At 36.1% G+C, this 15,938-nt stretch overlaps 1 protein-coding gene across 1 annotated transcript; it reads right to left on the minus strand.

Annotated features, from left to right (window-relative positions):
• Positions 1 to 64: 64 nt before the first annotated feature.
• On the minus strand, positions 65 to 11,279 carry LOC131929392 (uncharacterized). Its single transcript, XM_059285557.1, has 11 exons — positions 11,242 to 11,279; positions 8,008 to 8,086; positions 7,374 to 7,551; positions 7,031 to 7,091; positions 5,369 to 5,465; positions 4,782 to 4,862; positions 4,482 to 4,541; positions 3,686 to 3,736; positions 3,028 to 3,182; positions 1,942 to 2,028; positions 65 to 552 (listed from the first exon to the last, which is right to left on the minus strand). Exons 2-11 carry the CDS (start codon positions 8,081 to 8,083, stop codon positions 376 to 378), a joined length of 1,023 nt encoding a protein of 340 aa, XP_059141540.1. The 5' UTR covers positions 8,084 to 8,086; positions 11,242 to 11,279; the 3' UTR covers positions 65 to 375.
• Between the last annotated feature and the right edge of the window lie 4,659 nt (positions 11,280 to 15,938).

Raw genomic sequence — 15,938 nt, forward strand, 5'->3', positions numbered from 1 at the left:
TCTATTCAACGAGACAATGTAACAGCGCGCTAGTAAACAGACATAAGCGATTGAAAATCTGGAGTATGATATAAACGAAGCGAAATATATTGAAGTTGAAATTATATAAATGAGATTATAAATGTGCTAAATAATATTTATGACAAAACACAATTCACATCAAAATAAAGAAATTAAATCATCACTCATTGTCTATTTCTATTATTGTTGCCGGTCCTGTCTCCCAGAGCGAGGCAAATGTGTAACGTAATGACGTTAAATACGTGTTATAATCACTTGGGTAAGCTTTTGACGTTTCTGGAGGGTTGCGACAATTTAGCCAGTGCTCGTTTTGTTGCTGGGTTGTGTTCTCGGGCAACTCTCGGGGTGACGAGATTAGGGCGAGATGTAGAAACCAGAGAAGGTAGAGTAGCCCTCGCCAACAAACTCGCCACTGCTGGTTGTCTTGATCAGCACGTTGACCTTCTGACCTTTCTCCAGTGTCAGGACCACCCCGTTGGTGGCGCTTTGGTAGTTCTCTATGGGGGCGTTGATGTAGACTGAGGTACGGGCCTGAAAGTTAGAGACTGAATGTAGTTGATGTAGAGTGAATGTAGTTGATGTAGTCAGAATGTAGTTGATGTAGACTGAATGTAGTTGATGTAGACTGAATGTAGTTGATGTAGAGTGAATGTAGTTGATGTAGAGTGAATGTAGTTGATGTAGAGTGAATGTAGTTGATGTAGAGTGAATGTAGTTGATGTAGAGTGAATGTAGTTGATGTAGAGTGAATGTAGTTGATGTAGAGTGAATGTAGTTAATGTAGAGTGCATGTAGTTGATGTAGAGTGAATGTAGTTGATGTAGAGTGAATGTAGTTGATGTAGACTGAATGTAGTTGATTTAGAGTGAATGTAGTTGATGTAGAGTGAATGTAGTTGATGTAGAGTGAATGTAGTTGATGTAGAGTGCATGTAGTTGATGAAGAGTGAATGTAGTTGATGTAGAGTGAATGTAGTTGATGTAGAGTGAATGTAGTTGATGTAGACTGAATGTAGTTGATTTAGAGTGAATGTAGTTGATGTAGAGTGAATGTAGTTGATGTAGAGTGCATGTAGTTGATGTAGAGTGAATGTAGTTGATGTGTACTGAATGTAGTTGATGTAGAGTAAATGTAGTTGATGTAGAGTGAATGTAGTTGATGTAGAGTGAATGTAGTTGATGTAGAGTGAATGTAGTTGATGTAGAGTGAATGTAGTTGATGTAGAGTGAATGTAGTTGATGTAGAGTGAATGTAGAGTGAATGTAGTTGATGTAGAGGGAATGTAGTTGATGTAGACTGAATGTAGTTGATGTAGAGTGAATGTAGTTGATGTAGAGTGAATGTAGTTGATGTAGAGTGAATGTAGTTGATGTAGAGTGAATGTAGTTGATGTAGAGTGAATGTAGTTGGTTGATTAAAATGTTAATAGGGATTATAAAATTATGTATAATGTAATTTTAAATAATGCGGACGTGTAGGGGGTGTTTAGTTGTCACGGTTTTAAAAAAAAAATTGTGGCCGAATGTAGTTCCTGATAGCCCTGGATAGATGTTTTAAAATTATAATTACTTTACGACAGAGCTATTTTTAGATAACATAAGGAAATTGCGTTTAAATTGTCACTAGACTTTTTAATAACTTGTTTTATTTATTTCTTTATTAACGATTTAATTTAATATTTAATCATTAATATTGAGATTTGGTTTGAAATATACCAACTAGCATGTAAAAGAACGAGACTTTTGTAACCTACTTATCAGCGTTTTAAAACTATATCAGTTATAAACAAATGTATCAGATTCCAAAACAACTTTTCAACAATTTGAAAAAATAGTTCAAGTATAACCGAACATGTTATACACGATGTACTAATCTCAAGGTTATCGGCCTTGAGTGTGGTTGCATTAGGTAATAGCTCACCTTCTCCACGCCATCCACCTGAATGACACCATCAACGTAGCCGCTGTCTAAATCTTGGTGTGAGCGGAGTGTCACACTGAAGAAATACTGTCAGATAGACGAGGTTAATAACTGTAACAATGTTCAACTAAAACAAAACATGGTCAGGTAGACGAGGTTAATAACTGTAACAATGCTCTACTAAAACAAAACATGGTCAGATAGACGAAGTTGAGAACTGTAACAATGTTCCACTAAAACAAAACACGGTTAAAAAATCTATATGGACTGCTAAATAGAAAGTCTCGTGTTTGAATCTGGATTCCAGGCAGTAAAACGTCCCTGAGTCCATCCAGCTCTAATGGGTACCAAACTGTTGTTAGAGTTAAGCCGAATGGGCTTAGTGCTGACCACACTATCTCTACACATGCCAAGGTGAACTCCGCACCTCTCTTGTCCCATGGCCCGCCTGGTTCCAAAAGGTTATTTTAAAGCGACCCACATAAATTTTGAAAGCCCTCTCCAAACTTTGTTATTGGATTTATAACTTAGTATTCGAATATGTGGAAATTTAATAATTATTGTATTGTCATCGGAGACGCTATTATGAACAGAGTGTTAAAGAAAATGTGTAGGCAGATGAGTGTAATATATAATTGCTAAATGTCGCTCGTAACGAGACAAGAAGGTGATAGAAGAATCCGTTGCTGAAATAAATGATATAAATTATAAAGGCTAAGGTTACATAATCCATATATTGAGTACTTGAGTACGGTGGAAGACACCATACATTGAGTACTTGAGAACGGTGGAAGACACTATACATTGAGTACGGTGGAAGACACCATACATTGAGTACGGTGGAAGACACTATACATTGAGTACGGTGGAAGACACCATACATTGAGTACGGTGGAAGACACCATACATTGAGTACGGTGGAAGACACCATACATTGAGTACGGTGGAAGACACCATACATTGAGTACGGTGGAAGACACTATACATTGAGTACGGTGGAAGACACCGTACATTGAGTACGGTGGAAGACACCATACATTGAGTACGGTGGAAGACAACATACATTGAGTTAAAATGTGACAGTACCTGGCCGTTGCATGGAGCTGTGAAGGTGCCGGTGGTTGTGTCGTAGGCGTCGCCCTTGTTGCTGACGACAGAGTCGAACTGAGCCGTCTGCTCACCCAAGATGACGTAACCTTTTCTCGTCTCAAAGCGGGCGGTGAACGACACACGGCAGGTGTCTGTGACATAAGGCGTGTCTTAGTGGTGTGTGTGATGTGAGATGGGCGTGTCTTATAGGTGGTGATGGGAGATGGGCGTGTCTTAGTGGTGGTGATGGGAGATGGGCGTGTCTTAGTGGTGGTGATGGGAGATGGGCGTGTCTTAGAGGTGGTGATGGGAGATGGGCGTGTCTTAGTGGTGGTGATGGGAGATGGGCGTGTCTTAGTGGTGGTGATGGGAGATGGGCTTGTCTTAGTGGTGCAATCTATCAAGGGAAGTAATAGGTGCAAAGGCACGTAAATTGTATCATTTTTTTCAAACAAAATTATAATTTCTGTGAAGGTCAATAATTTAGTTTGATTTTGTTCTTTGCACATTACGTCAATTAAAATGATAAGGTAAAATGAAAATTTAGTTTGAAAACGATAAATATTGATTTTTTTAGACATCAATATATATTTTAGTGTGCGTCTGTTTGTTTGTGAGTCTGTGTGTGATTAAAAACATTAAAATATGACCTCACCATCAATAGTTTCCAGTCCGGTACCCACATGGACAGTAGGACCTTTAGATTCTATACAGATACAACAAAGGTGATGAGTTAAAACATTAATGTTGGGGGTGGCACATTCATTGACATCGGGCTATATAAATGGAAGTTAAGTTTGATATAAAGATGTTCGTTGGAGACAAAAAGTTTTTTTAATGCTGCTGTATAGAAATGATATCTTAACGTTAATGAGAAAATAGAAAAACCCAGTTTCTCTGACCAATGAAAGTCTGGATTATTTATTTTATTGTACAATTATATTATTTTCTCATATACAATGAACGAATATATATATATATATATATATATATATATATATATATATATATATATATATATATATATATATATATATATATATATATATATATATATTTATTTTTTTATTTATATTCATATTTATATTTTATTTATTTTTTTTTATTTATATTTATATATATAAATATATATACAATATATATATATATATATATATATATATATATATATATATATATATATATGTATATAAAGAGAGAGAGAGAGGGTGATGATTCAAATGACATCAGGACAAGTGACCTTCCGAACTCAAAATCCCAGACACATAATATCACAGTATTAACAGTGTAGGTGTAGGTGTAGGTGTAGGTGTAGGTGTAGGTGTAGGTGTAGGTGTAGGTGTAGGTGTAGGTGTAGGTGTAGGTGTAGGTGTAGGTGTAGGTGTAGGTGTAGGTGTAGGTGTAGGTGTAGGTGTAAGTTTTTACATTCAAGTCCATGTTAACAAACTTACCAAGTCGTTCGATCCTTGAGGTTAGTTGTTTATTTTTCTCTGTTAGACCGTTAATCTCTCCTTGAAGTAAAAAGATTTTAGAAATTAATTTTTAGGTTTCTAGATCTATATACAAATGTCTGTTGTGTACATGTTTTGATTGGTTAGTAGCAAAGGAACGTCTGATAACGGAGGTGTGAGTTATAAGGTCGTGTACGTTTAGCATTCCCATGACAAAAAAAGTAATGATAAAAAAAAGTTATTCTTATAGCAAAGGTGAGTCTAATGATCAAATTAATTCAACTACTAGCAGGTTGTTACCTCGTATGATGGTAATAGCATCTTGAAAAGCATCACAGTCACATGAGTTGAATGCAGTAACAGCAGCCATTGTAGGTTCATCTAAAATGTTGAAGGATTAGCACATAAAAGTTAATAAATACTTTTGTTGTACAAATTGTTATCAGTTTTATAAACTGGTCCCTGATTTTCATTAAATGTTAACATAATTTGTCGAAAACTAAGCAGGAACATTGTTTAAAATTATGTTTTTAACAGTGTACGTGCTGTTTAAATGTGGATAAATGATTTTTAACATCAGCAAAAGTGGTTGGCACAAGCGATTGGAATGTTGTTAAAATAGTGCACTGAGTTGTTAAAATGGTGCACTGGCACGTGTTGTTAAAATAGCGCACTGAGTTCTTAAAATATTGCACTGAGTTATTAAAATTCTGCACTGAGTTATTAAAATAGTGCACTGAGTTATTAAAATAGTGCACTGAGTTATTTAAAAAGTGCACTATGTTGTTAAAATAGTGCACTGAGTTGTTAAAATAGTGCACTGACACGGGTTGTTAAAATAGTGCACTGAGTTGCTAAAATAGTGCCCTATTGTCAAACGAACTCACAAGTGATGTTGATTGTTGAATTCAACTCTTGCGCCTTGTTTGATCTGTCCTTGTATTCAAAGATACAGGTGTATTCGCCCTCGTCTTCCTCATCTATCTGTGTATGTATGGGTGGAAGTATGTCACAATATTGTCACAAATACAATATGTCACAAATACAATATGTCACAAATACAATGTGTCACAAATACAATATGTCACAAATACAATATGTCACAAATACAATATGTCACAAATACAATGTCACGATACAATCTGTCACAAAATACAATATGTCACAAATACAATAGGTCACAAATATAATATGTCACAAATACAATATGTCACAAATATAAAATGTCACAAATACAATATGTCACAAATACAATATGTCACAAATACAATATGTCACAAATACAATATGTCACAAATACAATATGTCACAAATACAATATGTCACAAATACAATATGTCACAAATACAATATGTCACAAATACAATATGTCACAAATACAATATGTCACAAATACAATATGTCACAAATACAATAGGTCACAAGTATAATATGTCACAAATACAATAGGTCACAATACAATATGTCACAAATACAATAGGTCACAAATATAATATGTCACAAATACAATATGTCACAAATACAATATGTCACTAATACAATATGTCACAAATGCAATATGTCACAAATACAATATGTCACAAATACAATAGGTCACAAGTATAATATGTCACAAATACAATATGTCACAATACAATATGTCACAAATACAATGTCACGATACAATATGTCACAAATACAATGTCACGATACAATCTGTCACAAAATACAATATGTCACAAATACAATATGTCACAAATATAATATGTCACAAATACAATATGTCACAAATACAATATGTCACAAATACAATATGTCACAAATACAATATGTCACAAATATAAAATGTCACAAATACAATATGTCACAAATACAATATGTCACAAATACAATATGTCACAAATACAATATGTCACAAATACAATATGTCACAAATACAATATGTCACAAATACAATATGTCACAAATACAATATGTCACAAATACAATATGTCACAAATACAATATTTCACAAAAGTTAATTAGCATTAACGTATTCTAGGTTGGGGCGGCGTGGTCAGATGCGTAACTGACGTAGGTCATGAAAATTGATGTATGGATTACATAGTGTATATGGTGATGTATGAATTACATTGTGTATGTGGTGATGTATGAATTACATTGTGTATATGGTGATGTATGAATTACATTGTGTATGTGGTGATGTATGAATTACATAGTGTATGTTGTGATGTATGAATTACATTGTGTATGTGGTGATGTATGAATTGCATAGTGTATGTGGTGATGCATGAATTACATTGTGTATGTGGTGATGTATGAATTGCATAGTGTATGTGGTGATGTATGAATTACATAGTGTATGTGGTGATGATGAATTACATAGTGTATGTGGTGATGATGAATTACATAGTGTATGTGGTGATGTATGAATCACATAGTGTATGTGGTGATGATGAATTACATTGTGTATGTGGTGATGTATGAATTACATTGTGTATGTGGTGATGATGAATTACATTGTGTATGTGGTGATGTATGAATTACATAGTGTACACAAGGTCATTCACCTCTGCAATTAATACTGACAGGTAACCGCTAGTTCCACTGAGTTGACCTTTCACACTGGTCCTGTTAACAAAGGATTATGTTTACAAAAACAAAACCAGGCAATATTTTAAGGCTATCCCTAATGTAGATTAAGCCTCTAGAAGAAAAAAAAATATATATACATATATATATATATATATATATATATATATATATATATATATATATATATATATATATATATATATATATATATATATGTATGTGTGTGTGTGTGTGTGTGTGTGTGTGTGTGTGTGTGTGTGTGTGTGTGTGTGTGTGTGTGTTGGTATATTTAGGTTGTGCTAAAATGTAAAACGAAACCTGTTGTTGGGTCCTTCTGCCTCACTGTTTGGGTAGGCATAGGCCAGGTCCTCTAGACTCCCGACTTTAAACAGTGTTAAACCCATGGCACGTCTAAAGTCATCAATCTTGCCCTCGATAGAGCACTGAAGCTCGATCAGATCGGACGTCCGCGCTAGGTTTCTCAACCTGATCTCAGCTGAGGACACGGGTTATGGTCTAGTGAATCTTCGGACACGATGACTATATGTTTGTGTGTTCAATTCACACACACACACACCATCACACACACACACGTACAAACGCACACACACACACACACAAACGCACACACAAAATCTTTATATAAATCAATATATAAATACATAAATAATATATAGGCCAATATATATATATATATATATATATATATATATATATATATAATTAAAGATTTTTCTATTGGGAGTCCAGTAAGTAGGTGTGTGTGGTGTGGGGGAAGATTGTGTATTTGGTTTATTGTTTGTTCGATATGTGCTGTATGTTCGGTGGCTATTCTCATACTGTCTGCTGAAAATACTGCTTTAATTCGTTTTGATACACTCAACAATATAACTTGACGTCCTAGTCTCCACTACTTTAGTATAACATGACTTCACACTGTCCGCTGTATTACCTTTCTGTGGACGGCACCTAACGTCCACTGCTGCCAGTATTGTCAGGACAGCCACAAGACACGCCCTGTAGGTCATCTTCTGCTCAAGGAATAAAACAACATTTATATTAGAAATTTATAAGAAATGAATTTTTACTTTCTCGTATACGAAGTATAGAGGAAGTATTGTAATCGTTCAAATAATCGACGTTTTACATACACAGTTTTGCAATTTTGTCCGTAAGTCTGTGTATATACGTGTGTGTATGTGTCTGTGATACAAACAAATGTGTGGTTCTGTATGAACTTTTCAGCGATTTCCGTTAATCGGAGGTGGAACTTATTCTACTTTTAGTTTTTTCAAAAGCCCATAACTTGAATACTGTTTCAGATAGATAAACGAAATTTCTGCCTTCTTTCAAATAATGAATAATTTCCGTTGACCGAAAGTAGTAATTTACCCTCTTTCCAATTTATTAAAAAAAAACGCATATGAATCTATAAAGTACTAATAATATTCCGCACTATTATACACTTATTGTTTGCCATTCACTTGGTGCGCGATTCTTTTTTTTCTACGAGATTCTGTTCTATTTTATAAAGTTTAAGTAATTAAAAATGGATTTAAAATTATTTCCCGAGTTGCCATCCCCCATAGTCTTATATAAGAATATTCGAGAATGTTTAGGGGAGATCACTCCCGGTTTATTTGATCATATCCCAAGATTACTAAATGAAATTTTTGGATCAACGTGTCGAGATCAGAAAAAAGTTAATTTAAACACTAAGGGATAAAAATAAGAAAGAAAACTCTTTTGATCATTAAAGGTTACGGATCAACAGGGTAGTCTTTTAACCATGGCCTTACTGAGCGAAGTTTTTTTGTGTGGTTAGATTAAACTAGGTTCTGTTTATTGTTTTTTAATGAAACGTTTGCTTTAACGGTTGTTTGATACACTTATATAACAAATAATGATTAGTGTGTTATTTCTAGTTGACGATATAATTATGTACATACAAATGTTGCATTCTGTTTGTTATACCCCAGTTAATATTCAATAACTCACGAAAGATGACAAACCCCGAATATTATGTGACATTTCAAGTTGAATTAGGTGCTACAAAAACAAACAATGTGTCAGTCAGTAATATAGACATGTTGCTTTAGCGATTAAAAGAAAAAATATTTCCCGAAATCAGAATTACTTTTAAAAATCAAGGCGATGTTAAAAACAATTCATCTCTACCTCTCACAAGAACCGCGAGTGACTCAATACAAGAGGTAGTTAAACCCCTGACAGTATCAGCACTTTGTTGTAATATATAATATATGTTATGATTCATACATCACACACATAAGCACGAAGAAATACACACAAACATATACAATGACTAACAAATACACACAAACATATACAATGACTAACAAATACACACAAACATACAAGCACTAACACAGACAAACACATACAAGCAATAAGAAACACATACAAGCACTAACAAACACACAAGCACTAACAAATACACACAAATATACACAAGCACTAACAACCACAGACAAACGCATTCAAGCAATAACAAATACATACAATCACCTACATACAAACGTATAGGCTATTGGCAACGTTTCAAAAAGAAAATCCTGATTCGATAACAGTCAGTTAACATTAGTGCCACGCCAACATAATTTTTTTGAATCTGCCGAACTCAAATAAAATGATCTCAGCTACAACAGAGGAGAATGTGAACTATAGGTTATTAGTAAGAAAAGTAAATTGTTTCAGACAAAAGTGGAGTGGTAGATTATAACGAATGATGACGTGAATTTCATTGATTTCTTTGGTTAGTTGCTGTTGTATAAAATACAAGATAAATCAAGAAGTTGATTCTAAAGAGAGTATGTTCTTTAAAGACCTAGAATTCTATAAATAAACGTGTTTTCTGAGCCTAAATTGTTAGCACGCGCATGGAATTAAATAGAAAGATATGTGTGCAAGTAATTAATTAGGCGTGTGAACCACTTTGTGTGGATATGACGTGGGTGTGGTGTAAAATGTGTAGTACATTAGAAGTGTGTAGTGTGTACCATAGACGTGTGCAGTGTGTCGTTTGTACATTAGACTTGCGCAGTGTGTAGTGTGTACATTAGACGTGTGTAGTGTGTACATTAGAAGTGTGTAGTGTGTACCATAGACGCGTGCAGTGTGTACCATAAACGTCTGTAACGTGTACCATAGACGCGTGCAGTGTGTACCATAGACGTGTGTAATGTGTAGTGTGTACATTAGACGTGTATAGTGTGTACATTAGTCGTGTGCAGTGTGTACCATAGACGTGTGTAGTGTGTTCCATAGACGTATAATGTGTACAATAGACGTGTGCAGTGTGTACCATAGACGTGTGTAGTGTGTTCCATAGACGTGTATAATGTGTACAATAGACGTGTGCAGTGTGTACCATAGACGTGTGTAGTGTGTTCCATAGACGTGTATAATGTGTACAATAGACGTGTGCAGTGTGTACCATAGACGTGTGTAGTGTGTTCCATAGACGTGTGCAGTGTATAGTGTGTACATTAGACGTGTGTAGTGTGTACATCAGACGTATGTAGTGTGGACCATAGACGTCTGTAACGTTTACCACAGTGTTTGAATCTTTGACACCTGGCCATATCCGTTACCAGAACAAAAGTTCCAGTACAGCCACTGACTCACCTTGCACGTGCAGGTAAAACAAGGGCGTTGACCAAAAGGTGAGCTGTTACTGTTGCTCATAAGTTTGCACCGTATTCTAATGCTTTAACTGATACAGTGCTGCTATTCTTTTACCCAACGCAAAAACTAAGCTAACACACGGCATATAATTACCCTACTATGTTTTTTTACAACCTACATTCCAACAAAGTTATTTTTTTTTACTAACTTTCACTCAACCTCCTTGCATGTCATGTGTGGACGATAGACAAGGAACATTTTTACATTTAAAAATACCCCTTAATATTTGGAAGTATTTTCTCTAGCTATAATCTGACTAAAATATTTGTACTTTTGAAAACGACTTTTTAAATAACAAATTACATAATATAATAAACTATAAAATACTAGCAATACGGTTTATATTTAACTCAATATAAATAATTACATTATTAAACATTATTATTTTTTTTTGCAACTAAATAGAAAATTCTCTACTTACGTCTAGTTATCACAGTAAAATGTTTATGTTATACAACCAAATATATAATTCTCTACTTACGTCTAGTATTTTAAGTGAAATGTTTATGTTATAAAACCAAATATAAAATTCTCTTCTTACGTCTAGTATTTTAAGTGAAATGTTTATGTTATACAACCAAATATATAATTCTTTACTTACGTCTAGTTATCACAGTAAAATGTTAATGTTATACAACCAAATATATAATTCTCTACTTACGTCTAGTTATCGCAGTAAAATTTTTATGTTATACAACCAAATATATAATTCTCTACTTACGTCTAGTTTGCGCAGTAAAATGTTTATGTGAGATAAAGCTGTCTCGAGTTTCTAGCTAAGACAATGTGAGCTAAGAAAGAAAGGAGTGTGTGTGTTTGTAGTGCTCAGCTGGTGATGGTACTGGCTCGTTTAATGAAGGTACGGATAAACACAGCTAGGCGTGTATAGGCTGTGTGTAGGTAGCGGGTAGGTGGGTGTATTAGGGAATTGGGACCTTTGTTTACAGGTAGGTGGATGTTTTAGGGAATTGGGACCTATGTTTATGGGTAGGTGGGTGTGTTAGGGAATTGGGACCTTTGTTTATGGGTAGGTGGATGTACTAGGGAATTGGGATCTTTGTTTATGGGTAGGTGGGTGTATTAGGGAATTGGGTCCTATGTTTATGGGTAGGTGGATGTATTAGGGAATTGGGATCTATGTTTACTAGTAGATGGCTGTGTTAGGGAATTGGGTCCTTTGTTTACGGGTAGGTGGGTGTATTAGGTATTTGGGACCTTTGTTTATAGTAGGTGAATGTATTAGGGAATTGGGACCTTTGTTTATGGGTAGGTGGGTGTATTAGAGAATCGGGACCTTTGTTTAAAGGTAGATGGGCATACTAGGAAATTGGGACCTTTGGTTTTTACAGGTAGGTGAGTATACTAGGGCATTGGGACCTTTTTTATGGGTAGGTGGGTGTGTTAGGGAATCGGGACCTTTGTTTAAGGGTTGGTGGGCGTACAAGGAAATTGGGACCTTTTTACAGGTAGGTGGGAGTAAGGGAGTTGGGACATTTTTTATAGGTAGGTGGGTGTATTAGGGAATTGGGACCTTTGCTTAGGGGTAAGTGGGTGTAAGTGAATATGGACCTTTTTTACAGGTAGATGGAAGTCTTGGCTTAAATAATTTTTGAGTTTGTGCCTAGAGAAAGGAGTGGAGTGTGTGTGTGTGGGGGGGGGGGGCAGCTAAACAGTGAACCACAGCAACGGGAGGGTGATCAACCAAATTAGCATTACGCTTTTTCATTTGAAAATATTTTTTTTCTTAGTTTAAGGGGATTAATTTTAAATTTTAATCGGGTGTTTTTGTTAAATAATTTTAATACATAGCTTAACTTTTAGTATTTTAAAAGGGGATGAGCCGGCAAAAAGGGGCTGGATGTTCTCGTATAAGTGGTCACGTTTTGTTTATCGGCTGGTGCCGACTGTTGCAGAGTTGCAGAAATCTGGAGGAGATTACAGCACAGGTACACACATGTGCACAAACATGGCCGCCGTGTGCTCATTACTGCTAGAAATAAGAGCAGGCTGTGTGTGTTGATGTGTTGATGTGTTGATGTGTTGATGTGTTGATGTGTTGATGTGTATGTGAGCATGGTTTGTTTAATGGTGGGCGGTGTGTGTTTGTGTGTACTGGTAGGCGGTGTTTATGTATTGATGGGCGGTGTTTGTCTTTTGATAGGCGTGGTTTGTTTAATGGTGGGCGGTGTGTGTGTACTGGTGGGCGGTGTTTATGTATTGATGTGGTGTTTCTGTGTTGGAGGACGCAGTTTATGTATTGGTGGGTGGTGTGTCTGTATTGGTGGTGTTTGTGTATTTGTAGGCGGTGTTTATGTATTGGTGGGCGTTTTTTCTGTGTTGGTGAGTGGTGTTTGTGTATCAGTGGGTGGTGTTTTGTATTGGTGGACGCAGTTTTTGTATTGGTGGGTAGTGTTTGTGTATTTGGTGGGCAATTTTATGTAATGATTGGTGGTATTTATGCAATGGTAGGCGATGCTTACATGTATTGTAGCGTCGATGTTTAGATGAGCTTCTGTATGTAAGTACTTGTTATATGTATGTTTCACATGTTGGTAAGTTAATTTGTTCGTATGTTGATGTTTAGATGTTTCGTGTTTACTACCATTTTTTATAGTTTCAGTGTTTTGATAATAAGTCTGAGTGTTACTGTAATATTTCTAGAAATCTTACCTTGAATAAAAACTTGTAAAAAACAAGGGCACTAACACCTACTGTTAAGCGCAAACAAAAGGGAAACAATTTACAAGAAAGCTGAGTGTGTGTTAAGTGTGTGTGTTTTATAACACAGAAGGTAATTCACTAAATAAATGTGTAGACCCTATGTGTCAGCATTTCACTCAAATTGTGAATATTTAAATGAAATATGATTTAATTAGTCAGAAAAAAAGTTCTATTAGAAACCAGATATTGGTAATAATATATTATATTATTATATTCGTATTAATATATTATATTAATTCACAAGATGAAATACTTTTATACTATTGTGTACATATTGAGCAAATTTAGGAAATTATAAATTAATTGACTGGCAATTTAAAACACACGATGTTAGAGAGATATGTAAAATGAGTGTCTCAGATGAGAGGGGGGGGTGGCTATAGAACAGGTCGCTGTCTTGTAAGGGATTACTACAGCCTACAATGTGGGATTAAATCAAACTAAATCCATACTTTTATGTACGGTAGCATGCTGACCTAAGTTTGTAACACGTTGTTATTTTGCTAAATAAGCGGAAATTGCTGTACACAATATATAGGCTTCTACTTGCTGCTACACACTGCTAACAGAATCTACCTTGTTAGCTTTTTTTTTTTCTATGTAGGAAAGATTTTCAAATTCGAGGTACGAAAAGAAGGTTAAAAGGAGCGGGGGAAAATGTTTTGAATGCTGCCAGGGGAGGCTAATAGATTTTAGGTTTCCGTTTCAAATTTAACGCAGTTAGCGTTCTTAGTTATATTTATTAAGAACTTAGGGCAAATGAAATCGGAACCTACATTAGTAGACATAGGTTACTGTAGTTAGATCAGGTTACTGTAGTAAGACCAGGTTACTGTAGTGAGACCAGGTTACTGTAGTGAGACCAGGTTACTGTAGTTAGATCAGGTTACTGTAGTCAGACCAGGTTACTGTAGTGAGACTTGAGGTTACTGTAGTGAGACTTGAGGTTACTGTAGTGAGACTTGAGGTTACTGTAGTGAGACTTGAGGTTACTGTAGTGAGACCAGGTTAATGTAGTTAGATCAGGTTACTGTAGTCAGACCAGGTTACTGTAGTGAGACTTGAGGTTACTGTAGTGAGACTTGAGGTTACTGTAGTGAGACTTGAGGTTACTGTAGTGAGACTTGAGGTTACTGTAGTGAGACTTGAGGTTACTGTAGTGAGACTTGAGGTTACTGTAGTGAGACTTGAGGTTACTGTAGTGAGATCAGGTTACTGTAGTGAGACTTGAGGTTACTGTAGTGAGACTTGAGGCTACTGTAGTGAGACTTGAGGTTACTGTAGTGAGACCAGGTTACTGTAGTGAGACTTGAGGTTACTGTAGTGAGACCAGATTACTGTAGTGAGACCAGGTTACTGTAGTGAGACCAGGTTACTGTAGTGAGACCAGGTACTGTAGTGAGACCAGGTTACTGTAGTGAGACCAGGTTACTGTAGTGAGACTTCAGGTTACTGTAGTGAGACTTGAGGTTACTGTAGTGAGACCAGGTTACTGTAGTGAGACCAGGTTACTGTAGTGAGACTTGAGGTTACTGTAGTGAGACTTGAGGTTACTGTAGTGAGACCAGGTTACTGTAGTGAGACTTGAGGTTACTGTAGTGAGACCAGGTTACTGTAGTGAGACCAGATTACTGTAGTGAGACCAGCTTACTGTAGTGAGACTTGAGGTTACTGTAGTGAGACTTGAGGTTACTGTAGTGAGACTTGAGGTTACTGTAGTGAGACCAGGTTACTGTAGTGAGACCAGGTTACTGTAGTGAGACTTGAGGTTACTGTAGTGAGACTTGAGGTTACTGTAGTGAGACTTGAGGTTACTGTAGTGAGACCAGGTTACTGTAGTGAGACCAGGTTACTGTAGTGAGACTTGAGGTTACTGTAGTGAGACTTGAGGTTACTGTAGTGAGACCAGGTTACTGTAGTGAGACTTGAGGTTACTGTAGTGAGACCAGGTTACTGTAGTGAGACCAGATTACTGTAGTGAGACCAGCTTACTGTAGTGAGACTTGAGGTTACTGTAGTGAGACTTGAGGTTACTGTAGTGAGACTTGAGGTTACTGTAGTGAGACCAGGTTACTGTAGTGAGACCAGGTTACTGTAGTGAGACTTGAGGTTACTGTAGTGAGACTTGAGGTTACTGTAGTGAGACTTGAGGTTACTGTAGTGAGACCAGGTTACTGTAGTGAGACCAGGTTACTGTAGTGAGACTTGAGGTTACTGTAGTGAGACTTGAGGTTACTGTAGTGAGACCAGGTTACTGTAGTGAGACTTGAGGTTACTGTAGTGAGACCAGGTTACTGTAGTGAGACCAGATTACTGTAGTGAGACCAGCTTACTGTAGTGAGACTTGAGGTTACTGTAGTGAGACTTGAGGTTACTGTAGTGAGACATGAGGTTACTGTAGTGAGACCAGGTTACTGTAGTGAGACCAGGTTACTGTAGTGAGACTTGAGGTTACTG

This window comes from Physella acuta, unplaced genomic scaffold (assembly GCF_028476545.2).
Source record: "Physella acuta isolate Inbredline_101_S28 unplaced genomic scaffold, ASM2847654v3 ptg001625l, whole genome shotgun sequence".
Lineage (NCBI taxonomy): Eukaryota > Metazoa > Mollusca > Gastropoda > Physidae > Physella > Physella acuta.

What these genes read in the sequence shown, in the direction of transcription:
- LOC131929392 (XM_059285557.1), bottom strand. Translation starts at nt 8,083, where the DNA reads ATGACCTACAGGGCGTGTCTTGTGGCTGTCCTGACAATACTGGCAGCA. An exon ending in GCAGAAGGACCCAACAACAG is followed by an intron (nt 7,092 to 7,373) that starts GTTTCGTTTTAC and finishes CTTTGTTAACAG; the next exon opens with GACCAGTGTGAAAGGTCAAC. An exon ending in TTCAACAATCAACATCACTT is followed by an intron (nt 4,863 to 5,368) that starts GTGAGTTCGTTT and finishes TCAACATTTTAG; the next exon opens with ATGAACCTACAATGGCTGCT.